Consider the following 12,835-nt stretch of genomic DNA (forward strand, 5'->3'; position numbering starts at 1 on the left):
GCATAAATAGTTTTAACATACATACTTGAAATCATTACTTGATAAATTTAATTAAATATTAAAGCAACAGATTGAGAAAATCAAACCCTCTCCAATGAAACTAACAGTTTTTTTGCCCATTTTAAATCTAGAGTTTGTGAAGCCATACTTCCTGTGGGAAAAGCATTTAAACAAATATAGTACTCTTATTTATACAGAACTTAGTTGTTCAGAATGTTGGGATCTTCCTGTCTTTCCTTCCTTTCAAATTACAGCATTTCATGAGAGAAGGCAAATATCAATTAGTACAAATTCTTATATACATATACTTAGCATATACGTATACTAAGTACATACATATACTTAGATCCACAATAGTATATAGTTCAGCATAGTGTGTTGATGTTCATTGTCTGGACCTTAGTTTCTACAAAATTCTGAAATGTTTTCTTGTCAAAGAAAGATGAGATATTTGATGTGGTTTGTGTGCAGTGTACAAATTTTTTCAAAACTGACTGGGTATATAATAAGTTTTGAATTAAGATGACTCCTCATTTAGTGTGTCTAAGAAGTTTGAGAGTGTGCATTTATTTTTTTTACATATTGTTTAGTGTTTTTTAAAAAACACAACTGTTACTACTAGATTCATATATTTCAGTTTTCCCAAAGTGCAACAGTGAGATCATAAGTCCAAAAAGAAAACAAAATGTCCATGAGTTGTGGTTAAATTGGAACAGTTCACTTTTGAACACTACTCCCAAATGTAATAAAGTATTTGATTTTTCTTTTACACTGCAGTATTAGAAGGATTTCCAGCATTAAAATGCCTAAATTAAAGAAAGTTGTGTCTCTGTTAATTTCAGCCCAAACCTTGTCAATACTGCAATATTATTGCAGCATTTATTGGCACAAAGTGTCAGCGTTGCACAAATTCGGAAAAGAAATATGGACCACCTCAAACCTGTGAACAGTGCAAACAACAGTGTGCTTTTGATCGGAAAGAGGAAGGAAGAAGAAAGGTAATTGTTGTTGTTCATAATACTGTGACATCCAGAAATACAATCATATCACTGATTTGAACTCAAGATAGAATTGATATTATTTGCATATTTCTGGGTGACTGGTTCCATTTGTATCTACATGAGGCATTGTCAAGACAGCATTAAACCCAGGAGTCGAGTGTTTAGTGACTTCTGTAGTTAACAATATTTTTGAGTCATTTCTTAATTTAAATGTTTATAGATCCAAAGTTTTTACTTAGTGCAACAACATTTAGTCTTAAGTCAATTTTGGATTTTACACAGATTGGTGTAATACCTCTTTTCATTCCTTCAGTCAAAATTGAGAGTTTTGCTTTTGTGAAAAATATGTATTAATTTATTAGCCAGTGTACAATATGCACTGAAGTGTCAGTAATGGCTTAGTAGGTACCTTCTGCTGAGATTTCTAGAAATGGAACAGAAATTTAAACTTATAGGAACAGGAGGAGGATTAATTTGCCCTTAATGGATTATATATTCATGAGTTCTCATTTCAGATTAATTCCACAAACATCAGGAGCTGATTATGGCACAAAAATCTCACCAAAAACTAAATTAAAATGCAATGCTGAAATCTATGTGAAGTTGAGTTAGACTGCATGTTTTAAAAATTCTGCATAGGGTTCTGTTTTCCAAGTTTGAGAACAATTTTTCTTAACCTCTTTGAATGACTTCCCTGAGTTGTAGTTAATTTCTTAAGAGATTTCATTTATAATTAGTTTGAAGATCCATTTGATCTATTATGATTGTTCTTCTAAAAGGTTGATGGAAAATTACTGTGCTGGCTTTGCACCCTATCATATAAGAGAGTTTTACAGAAGACAAAAGAACAAAGGAAGAGCCTGGGTTCTTCACATTCTAATTCATCCTCCTCATCACTTACTGAGAAAGACCAGCACCATTCAAAACACCATCACCACCACCATCACCACCACCATCGTCACAGCAGTAGTCACCACAAGTAAGTACTTAGAATTTCAGTATCTAGTTATGTAATTCAAATATTCCCTCAGCACTTAAAAGAAAATACTTTGGCAATGATGTATTTTAATCTCATCATTTCTTGTCTGTTTGGGTATTTGCCCTGTATCCATCCTTTCTAGGTTGTAAACTCTTTAAAGGGTACAGACAGTCCTTGTTCCCATCATCCCCATCCACCATCATTACTACCTTATAACTTAATATTTTTTGTATTCAGATTTTTTTTAACTAACTCTTGTGATGTTAATGATATGGCTGAAAATAATTTGCTTTTAACTAATTCTCAAATCACAAACTGAAGACAGTGCAGTAAATACAGAGTAGTATTTTAAGAAAAGTATGTTAACATGATCAGTTCATAGACCTGCACTATCTGAAGCTTCAATATTTCATTGTTTAATATGTGTTACTCTGGACTGTTAGTACTAGGATCATTCTCATAAAAACACAGCATATGAAAACTAAATACCAAAACACTGGTGGGGGTAGGGATATGTGAATAGTTGTATTTTAAAGAGATTAAAACAAGGCCTTTCTATAAATAAAAACCATGAACATTTTAAAAAGTTTTTGTGTTCTGGTTCTTATTTTCTCATTTCTGCAGGTGTTGACTGGTAAGTGTACAGTCAACTGAGAAGCATTTATAACTGAAATATTTGTGAATGCAATGGGAGTATTTGTGAATAAACTTTGGAGGACATTAAACTGTAGAAAAAGTCACATCTTAATAACATTTTGCTATTTTAAAAACATTTATATAATCTTTATACCCAAATAAGGGAAATACTTTTCATTTTTAAATTGCTTTTTTTTAAAATTGAGAAAAGATACCAATTATTTTTCTGCTTCTAGGCTTTTTGACAAAGTGAAAATATCCAGTCTTTGCACATTGTATAAGAAAACCGCATGTGAAAAATTTAAAAGTTGAAAGATTAGGGAGTGAAAATTTACATTCTAAAGATTTTTTCCATTTCAAAATTAGTGCAAGCTTCCTACTGAGATATAGTTTGATTTACCCCATCTCCCACTCCCAAAGATACATATTAGGAGAACATATAATGATAAAAGTATGTCTATATGTAGTAATTATTGAAAGTTTGGCACAACGGGTAGAAAAAAAGAATTAGGACTTGAAGTAGATATTTTGCAAAGTCAAATTTGTGTCCATTTATTTCATATTTCCATTTAGTTAAAAATTGTGGGTTAGGGATTAGAAAAGAGGCATTTGTATAATAATAGTAGAGCATCCTGAATCAGTATGAGATGAATTAAAAGACTGAGACTTGGTAACAACTTTCCCACTTGCCTTAAATTCTCTTGTTATGCCTTAATTTTCTCAATACAAGGCAAGGGGACCTAAATTTGCCACGAATTTCAAATATGATTGTTCTTTGGAAATCCTTCCCCTAGATTTTTGCAGGGGCAAAGGATGAAAGTCTTAGGTAGTTTTGCTTTTTTCTGGTTGGTGGGAGAACATAAACCACAAACACGATTGTCAAAGTGCTTGAATACTAATAGCTCAGTACTAGAATAATTTTCTCCCTAACCCATATTAATAGATGCTGTCAGAGGATAAGATACAAGGGAATCAACTACTTTATAAAGTTCAAATTTTATGAGACTTATCAATTTTTTTCTGTGACAAAATGATAGGTCTTGTAGGTTAACACAAGGAAGTTGATGTTAATAAATTTAATTTCATTGAGGTTTTTGATTTTGTCCCCCAAGAAATTCTCATCATTAAACTGGAAAAAATATGGTCTAGACCTCCCAACTATTAGGTGAGTACACAACTGACTATAGGGTCCTATCTATAGAGTAAATAAAACAGTAGATCACCAGAAGGTGCATGCTAAGTAAGTTCAAGGCAAAGACGAAGTTGGATCCCAGATTTACCATAATCTAGTGAGATCAGTTCCCAGAGTTTATGGAGAAAAACTTTTTTCCTTGTTTTTAAAGATAATGTCACTGGTATTACTTGTCTGTATCTTGAGTGTGGCCAGAAAAAAAACAGTTATTGCCATGATGAATCAAGTAATGATTCTTTTGGTTTGATGTTATAACCAGTTTGCAGAACTATACACAACTGTGTCTTTAAACCTATGGATTGCTCTTCACATTTGCTCAAAAAGACCCACCTAATTTCTGATTGCTGCCTTCCAGGTTGGTCTGTATGCCACTCTCTTTTCCCAGCAGTTCAGTAAGGACACATGCAGAATAGTGTACTTGAAGAAAAGCTAAAGTATGTGAATGCAAGATTGTGAAGGACTAGATATGTGTAAGTACAGCAGAAAAAAAGTCCAAAGGTCATAATGAATGACAAGCTAACTGTGAGTTAGCAGTGTATCATAGTGGTTTAAGAAGTAAGAATACTATGATATATAAACAGTACTATAAATAAGACTTCTGAACTCTTTCACTCTCCCAGTTATGGTCTTAATCTTTACTAGATTGTGTCTAGTTTACCTTACTCTAACAGAAGATGTGTAGAGAATTGAGAGAATGGTTTAGGAAAGTAAGGAAAAGTTAGAGGAATTAGAAAAACCAAAACTGGAAAAAGTTTTTTCCCCTGGAGGATGATTGATGCTTTCCAAACTCCTTAGAACAAAAGGATGCCAATTTAAAATACAGCAAAAGCAGTTTAGGAAGGAAGAATTTAATCAGCTTAAGGATTTTTACTGAGGAATGCCTTAATTTTAAAAATAGGATAAAATCTCAACTGACTGGGATGGTTAAATATTAACCATCTGAACCATAGTCTTAAATTGGTAGCTTTCAAACTTTGAAATAATAGTTAGTACTTGTCTGGTGATTTTCATATTCTTAAAAGGCTCCATATATTAGTTTGGTCTGGAGGTGATGGAACAAATACAAATTATAAAGATCTCTCCATTGCTCTCCATTGTTGTGCTTTTTTTCCAGGAACCCATAAAGATGCCTGGTGGAGTTGTTTGACTAAATTATGGTTTCTTTCATAAATTCATAAGCTCTTAGTCTGAAAATGGTATAGACAAACAGGGTCACAATTGGCTTTCTTGCAATTTTCATTCTTATAACTTAAATGAATCTTCTTTGCTCACAGAAACATGCTTATAAAAGTTTAATTTTGTTTTCCATTGGTAACAAATATTATTGGATGTTTTTAATAGATATTATTAGATGTTAATTGTGTGTATTTCAGAATCAGCAGTCTGAGTCCAGAACAAGAGCAAGGACTGTGGAAACAGAGGTAAATGTTTATCCTTTCTGAACTCTTTGAATATAGTATTTTTGAGTGTATTTTTAAATGGAACACTTAACTAAGCCATCTGGTTGTACCTCTTCAATTTCAAAACGAAAGGAAACTAGGGTACCTAGAGGTCAAATAGTTAGAGACAAAACAGGATTTAAAATCTTATGAACTCCTGATTTGCAGATCAATGTTTTTATGTGTTTTGTCCCTCCCTACTGCCTCCCCCGTCTGCCACTTTTGTAGGAGTTAGACTTTTTAAGATTATAAAATGGCTTCTTTCAAGGGTCAGCTCAAATCCTCTGTTTTCTGCAGGAGACCTTTCCCAGACTTATTCCCTCTCTGCTCTCAATAGTAATTTTTTTTTTCAATTTTCTTCCCATTTGAATGTGTTCCTCAACACAGGGATTGGGAACTTTTTGCCATGTAAACCCAGTACTTCTCACAGTGTCTGGCACATAGTGAACACTTTAAAAATGATTATTGATTGATTGTAAATTATATTTATTTGTAAAGTTGACTTAGTACTTCGGTAGCTATTACTTTGTGTTTACATTTCTTATTTGATTTCAGCCATAAAACCTCTGCAACAATTCAGAACGAAACTCCAAAGAAAAAACCCAAACTGGAATCCAAGCCATCCAATGGAGATAGGTAAAATTGGATTTCTTTAGTGCTATGAAATTTCAGCCCAAGAGAGCAATGATGGTTGATAGTTGCAACTATTGATAAAGGAAAATAAATTAATATCCCCCTGTGTTAATTTCTTTTTATCACATAGGACAGTGACCATAATCAGTTGGATGATTTTTAATGAAAATTTAACAGTATGAAAACGGCACTGTTCCTACTTCTTGGTTTAAACAAAAAGTCTTTTTTTGAGTATAAATAATTTGGAAAAGGCCACATACTTTCAAAGAACATGTTCTAAATTTGGTACCCTTCAGAGAAATGCAAGTTTGGACTCAATAAGTATTTTTATAGTTTTAAGTTTTGTTAGAATAGAATTATTATATAGTACATTAGGCAAACATTTACTGATATTACTGTACAAATTGGCTGCCTATTGCTTTACACTAGAAATATTGACCCCCTAAAAGCTAATACTGAATTATATTTCTGCAGGTATTTGTAATGTGTGCCATTAGTAAGGTAATTTGCCAGTTGCATCCATTTCTGTCAGGTACATATTTTTTTGCATTAGCCTTAAGGATGTTTGTGGAATTGTCTTAATTTATGCATTTTGAACACATGCTGCTTTTCTTGGACTTACGTTAATTATATTTTACTTCTTATTTTTAGTAGCTCTATAAATCAGTCAGCAGATAGTGGAGGAACTGACAATTTTGTCCTTATAAGCCAGCTGAAAGAAGAAGTGATGTCACTTAAACGTCTCTTGCAACAAAGAGACCAAACCATTTTAGAAAAAGATAAAAAGGTGAGAACATAGACCATTAAATCTGGCGAACTGTTGTACCTTAACTCTTGACATTTGCAAATGTAAGACTAGACATTCTTTGACAGCATTTATAACATTGTTTGCTGCTCATTGTACATGTAGAGAAGCTTGAAATTCTTCTAAGAAACTAACTGGTTAGAATTTTAATGATTTCTGAATGTTTGCTTTCAAGACATACACACCATATATTTGAAATTTTTGTTTAATGAATGAACCTCAATCTGTGTGTGGAGACAGCATTATGTGAATGTTCGTGATTTAGGCAAGTAATTTAGAGCTTTTAGTTTTCACTTATTCGGATTTCTTAATCTGGCCAATGAGGGTCAATAAAAAAACCATCCTCATAAGATTTTCTTCTGTATGAGAGCCAGCATATAGCAAATTATGGGTTGTAGATTCAGGTTATTCTACTGTAAGTAAATATACATGAGTATGTTAATTAGAAGTAAAGTCAGAGTAGTATCTTTTCTTAAGCAACCTCATTCTTTTTGTGTTGTGTGCTTTAATCATATTTAGATGAATTAACATTCTTTAAAATTTGCATTAGATTTGAATCTACTTCTGTTTTCTAGTACTTTCTTTCAAAAAGTATATAGTTTAGCATTTAATTGTGTTTATGTGAATTATTCTCCTTGAGTTTATCAAGAACAGTTCTTAAGCCTACTGTTATATCTCTTTGTAATCCTAGAGTCTTCATTATTAGATGTTGCCTAAATAAGAAAGCTCATTTTAATATGGGTTCCTTGCAGATTTAGTATGTAAAAATGCATATGTAAGCAAAAATAAATATAGGATATTATTGGTTATTTGATTGCCAATTTTAAACTACTTTTCATTGTTCACTTACATCTTTGTTGACCCCGTTTGGGGTTTTATTGGCGAACATAACTAAAGTGGTTTGCCATTTCCTTCTCCAGCTCGTTATACAAATGAGGAAACTGAGGCGGCCAAGGTTAAGGGACTTGCTCAGGGTTGCACAGCTAGTAAGTTTCTGAGACCAGATTTGAACTCAAGTCTTCCTGACTGCAGGCCCCCAGCTTTGTTCACTGACTAACCTAGTTGCCCTTATAAAAATTCATATATAAGAAAAAATAAAGAGTACGATGGTTATTTGTTATTTGATAGCCCATTTTAAGCAACTTTTCATTTTGTAGAGATTAACAGTATATTTTTAAATTAGGAAATCCCTTACATCATTTTGATTGAAAACAGGGCCTCACTTATTATATGTTTAATTAAAACATGAATTAAGAGGTATCCTTTTGAAGAAATATGTAATTCTAAAGAAAATGGAAGTGAAATTTTAATTCCTCTTTTGCATTTTTGCATCATTATAACATCACATCAGTGCAGATAATTTAATTGATTTTGTTTTTAATGGTTTTTTTCCATAATTTGTCAAGGTGATTGGCATTTTACAAATCATCAGTACTAAAAACGTGTTTCAGAAGATGCATATATATTAAATATGACTCACCAAAAACATATATAGGAACATCCAATTCAGTGGCCAGTTCCTTACTATGAATAGATTAACAGTCTTGGTGAGGTGGTTTGACCAGTAGATCAGACTTTTTTTTTTTTTTTTTAGTATGGGTGAATACAGAATTTACTGTTTGAATCCACAGCAGAGGCAAGGATTTTAACTAGGTAGAATGTAGGACACTAATTCTCTTTGACTGTCATTTTCTCTATAAATTTGCATCATCAGTTTATCAGTTTTGGAACAATTAAATGAATAACATAAGGATTGGATTTTAAAGAGTGGAGTTGCACATTAGAGTATGCTTAATTTTCCGTGGATGAAAATTCCATTGTTATAATAGTGTTATAGTTGAAACATCACCTGCAGCTAACTTTCTTCAAGCTTGTAGATGTTTAATGTTAGCCCAAATCTCTCTTTTTAGGAGTGTGAGAATATTTCATATGTAGATATTTATGTGGTTTTTTTTTCAGTTTGATTATGCTAGGAGTATCTAGCTCTTATGAGAAACCAAATAAATGACTTATAAATATAGATGTTACCTAAGTGACTGTTGAAAAAAAGTTTTGACATTTGCTGCTTCACTTTCTTAATCCATATGTTTTTTAGTACTGCTTCTGTACTTTATATCTGACCTCTAGTTCAAGCAGGAATATCCAATAGTGATGAGCAGATTTTACATTGGAATTTTTTCAGATTATTGGGAAGACAGACTTTGATTGTAATGTCCCTTTTTGTGCCTAATGTAAAACTTTAGGGGTTTTTTGGGGGGGAAGGAGTATAGTTCCTTTGGTTTGTCTTTAAAAATGAGCAAAGAAAATCTTAGGTCATTTCTTTAGTATGTTTGAAAAGATTGCCTCAAGCTTGTTAGATTTTTTTCTCAGCTTATGCTGAGAAAAGTCTATTTATTTAGATTTACAGTTATTTTAAAGTAAAATCTGTTATGTAAGCCACTGGCTATATTAAAATACATTATTTTTAAAAAAACTTGGAAGTATTTCCCAGTGTGTATGACACAATTGAAGTATACTGCATAAGCTCTCCTGCTTGTAAAAAAAAAAAAAAAGGCCAAAGGAGGTGCTGTTACACTTATATATCTACATAAGGCATCTGAAAAACAAGTGTTTTATTTCTAAACCCTATGCATATTCAAATGCCTTGAAACTAAGGTCCAAACTAATGTACTATTTAATAACACTAAAATTGATTAGTAAGACTATGTATGTGTGATCTAACAAAACAGTACTTGGAGAAAGTATAACTTAGATCATGGAACTTATGAAATTACTGTTAATGTGTGCTACTTTGCACATACGGTTGTCAGTGATGCTGTAGAGAAATTGTAAATGCAATTCATATATATTGATGTATTTTTTAGTTAACTGAACTGAAGGCAGACTTCCAGTACCAGGAATCTAATTTGAGAACGAAAATGAACAGTATGGAGAAAGCTCACAAGGAAACTGTGGAACAACTACAGGTAAATAATTTTTTAGTTTATGGTTTACTTAAACTGAGTACAGGGAGCAAAAAGTACAAATTATCATATGCATTAAGTACATCTTTGGTAAGTAGTTGCTCTAGGTACACATGTATGCCTCTTCTCCCCTCCCCCTCATCTCTATCTCTTTTCTTTGTCCATTGTTTTCCCCTACTACATAGCTGTAAGAGTGAGCAGTGTTCGTTCTAAGTAAAGAGAATGGAGGGCAGGGGAGAGAAGGGTGTTCTAATTCCAGGATCCATTCCATGATATGTTGGTTTATAAAGCAGATTGCCTAAAGAGATGAATAATTTATTAACAGGTCTTCCTCCTCTAGCTGTCTTTACCATCTGGGCAACTCTTTTGACCCAGAATTAAATACCTTCAGTCTGTCCTGAAGAAGCTCTCCCATCCAGATTTGTTTATGATGTCTTTTTTTTTTTTTTTAATAATTAATACATTGGAGAGAGGTGTATTGGTGCTAGTCAAAAAAGTATTATTTTTTAAATAAAAAACTTAGTGATTCTGTTTTTTTATCGCTCAGGTTTGTATGGTGAATTCTCATCTGGATTCTAAATATTTTTCAGGGTAGTCCATAATTAAACCAGTTAGAAACAAAAATGAGTGAAATCCAGACTAAGATAGCATGTAGCTCATGGTAACCTTACTTGAGTCAAGCTGCTTCTTGCTCAGTCTCTTGTAAAAATTGCATGAGGTTATTTTGCTAGTTTTCTTTTAAGTAAGTGTCTGAATGTATTGTGCAGCTCTTTCTCCTGGAGAACCCTGAAAGTTCCAATAGCCTGTTGTTGTGTTTTTTCAGTTGCTAACTTCCATGTGTTGCATCCTTATAGCCAAACTTCTTTGCTAGACTTTCTGACCTCCTCTTTAAGGTTAAACTATCACTATCAAGGAGATGACTTTTCTTAAAAGTGTTTCCTACCTTCCGGTGTTTTGTGTCTGGACTTTCTATTGTAGTTTTAAAAAAGTTTTAAATAATCTGATGTCTCAGAATAAGGAAGTAAGGAATAGTAAGAAATTTCAGTTTGCTGATGATTTTCTGGTTATTTTTCAGTCTTAAAATTATTGGTTTCCCTCTTCCCCCATTTCCCATCCACTTCCCATACACAAACAGAAGATACATAGAACTGTTTGGAATTTTTAATTTTGCAAAATGTAAGTTGACAAGATCTCAACTCTCATTGCTTATCACCATTGAGGAGAAGTAAGAAAAAGAATATCAGAATATTGAAAAAAAGAGTTTTGGAATATTGAAAGGAGAATACCAGAAGTGAATTTGAAGGTAGTAAATAGTTCTTTATTAGTCATAAAAGGTTTGTTATGAGGAATAAATATAATTTCCCAAAAGATAAACTGGGTTGTTGAGGTATAGTAAATACCTTATGAAATAGCTTTAAGATGATAGAAGAATGAATATATTTGAAGAGGAAAAGAATAAAATGATACTTTGTGAGAACAAGATGAGGCCATTTAAATTGGATAACATCAGATGAGGATGAAGATTGAAGCCAGTAAACAGGAAGAGATTGTATTGATGAGGATATGACTTTTGGCTTTAAAATTTCCAGTGTCCAAAAAATTATACCAAGTAGGACCTTTTGTTTGGATCTAGTCTTCATAGCCATGATTTATTCGTTTGTGTTTAGAAAACGTGGTATATTAGATGAGTTGAAAAATCCCTTGGGCACTTCTTTTTTCAGAATCTATTTCCCCATTTGTAAAATTGGGATAAAACAGTACTTAGTTTGGCTACCACATAGAATTCGTGTGAGGATCAAATGAAATTGTGTATGTGAATGGCCTTTGTAAATCATAAAATAGAGTAAAATTATATTTATTATTAAGAATATAACATTTGCAAAGAGAATAGTAAAACACTATTTCCCTAGTCTATTCTTAAGGTTAGTGACCATGAGTTTCTGCATTACTTTTGAATTTTTATCATCTGTTCATTTAAATTTGTTAGCTTATACTCTTAATGAAATATTTTGTAAAGTAAGTTGTAATAATGCTATTGTTTATGTAGTATTAATGGAATTATCCTGTTTAAAAATTTTTTTTATTATGAAAGCTTTATTTTTAATCACAAGTGTTTTTTGTCTACTACAGGCCAAAAATAGAGAACTACTCAAACAGGTTGCAGCATTGTCGAAGGGTAAAAAGTTTGATAAAAGTGGAAGTATATTAACATCTCCTTGAGGAAATAATTATTCATATTTAGTGTTCTGATTAAAATGTAAATTTAAATAATTCTGTGAAGCCCTTAAAATTCTGTGTAGTAGAAAACATATTTTTACACATCAAATGAATTGGTGTGTTTCCTATTCACTTTTGTAACTGATGCAGCATTTTTTTTTTAGTTGTCAAAGTATTCAAATAAAATACTTCAACTGGCTTGAAGAAACTTTTTAATTTTTTGATATCCAAGAACTTTTTTTTGCCAGCAATAGTATTAAAACAGTTGTAAAAGGACAGAAAACAATGCTCTTTTTAAAAACGCAACATGCAATAAGAGAATAGATGGCATTTTTAAGATCTAAAAGCAATGATTTCATTTACACTGCTAACTTTAGATGATCCGTTTTCAAGTTTAGGAGTATATAACTTTTGGAATAAGGAAAATAATGAACACTTAAGTTTTTAGCAGCTGTGTCCTTTTACTTCCTAGTAAAACATAGTAAACTTAGGAGGGAAATCATGGTGCTTTTATTAAATGAAATTCAGAAATATATGTAAATATGTTTTAATAGTTGCATCAGTAGTAGTAAGTTCGTAGCCTAGTATTTTCATTATTGTGATAGGATTCATTATTGTACAGTATCTAAGATAAAATACGTGTTTTTGTTTTGTAAAGACTACTGTAGATTTTTACTTACAAGTGCCTTTTTGCCACCTAATGTTTTTATTTATAGGAATGCTGGTCTTTTGTACATAAGGTTTTGTTTTTAAGATCATGTTTAATAAATGTTTGTATATAAATGCATATGTATAGGAGACATTGAAAAGTAAATGTAAACTGCTAGAGATGTTTGAGGTTGCATTAAGAACTAGCAGACAACTAGCGCATATAAGTTTTTAGGTCTTTGTGATTTGTGTCTGTAGCATAGGGGATGGTATTGGTCCTAGTATTTTGTCATTCATTACCCAGAAGATTTCATTTTAAATC

The 12,835-nt window shown here is 32.0% G+C and overlaps 1 protein-coding gene across 5 annotated transcripts in view; it reads left to right on the top strand.

Moving 5' to 3' along the window:
* FAM76B (family with sequence similarity 76 member B) overlaps positions 1–12,835 on the top strand; it is a 262,760-nt gene that overhangs the window by 1,435 nt on the left and 248,490 nt on the right. For 3 of the 5 annotated variants that reach the window (XM_072616403.1, XM_072616404.1, XM_072616405.1), the window contains exons 4-9: positions 843–998; positions 1,781–1,980; positions 5,182–5,229; positions 5,803–5,883; positions 6,532–6,667; positions 9,550–9,651. In XM_072616403.1, coding sequence (XP_072472504.1) covers positions 843–998; positions 1,781–1,980; positions 5,182–5,229; positions 5,803–5,883; positions 6,532–6,667; positions 9,550–9,651 — 723 coding nt within the window. Of the gene's footprint in view, positions 1–842; positions 999–1,780; positions 1,981–5,181; positions 5,230–5,802; positions 5,884–6,531; positions 6,668–9,549; positions 9,652–11,778; positions 12,292–12,835 lie in introns of those variants that run through there. The other 2 variants (XM_072616401.1, XM_072616402.1) reach the window with 2 other exon arrangements.

This window comes from Notamacropus eugenii, chromosome 5 (assembly GCF_028372415.1).
Source record: "Notamacropus eugenii isolate mMacEug1 chromosome 5, mMacEug1.pri_v2, whole genome shotgun sequence".
NCBI classification, from domain to species: domain Eukaryota; kingdom Metazoa; phylum Chordata; class Mammalia; order Diprotodontia; family Macropodidae; genus Notamacropus; species Notamacropus eugenii.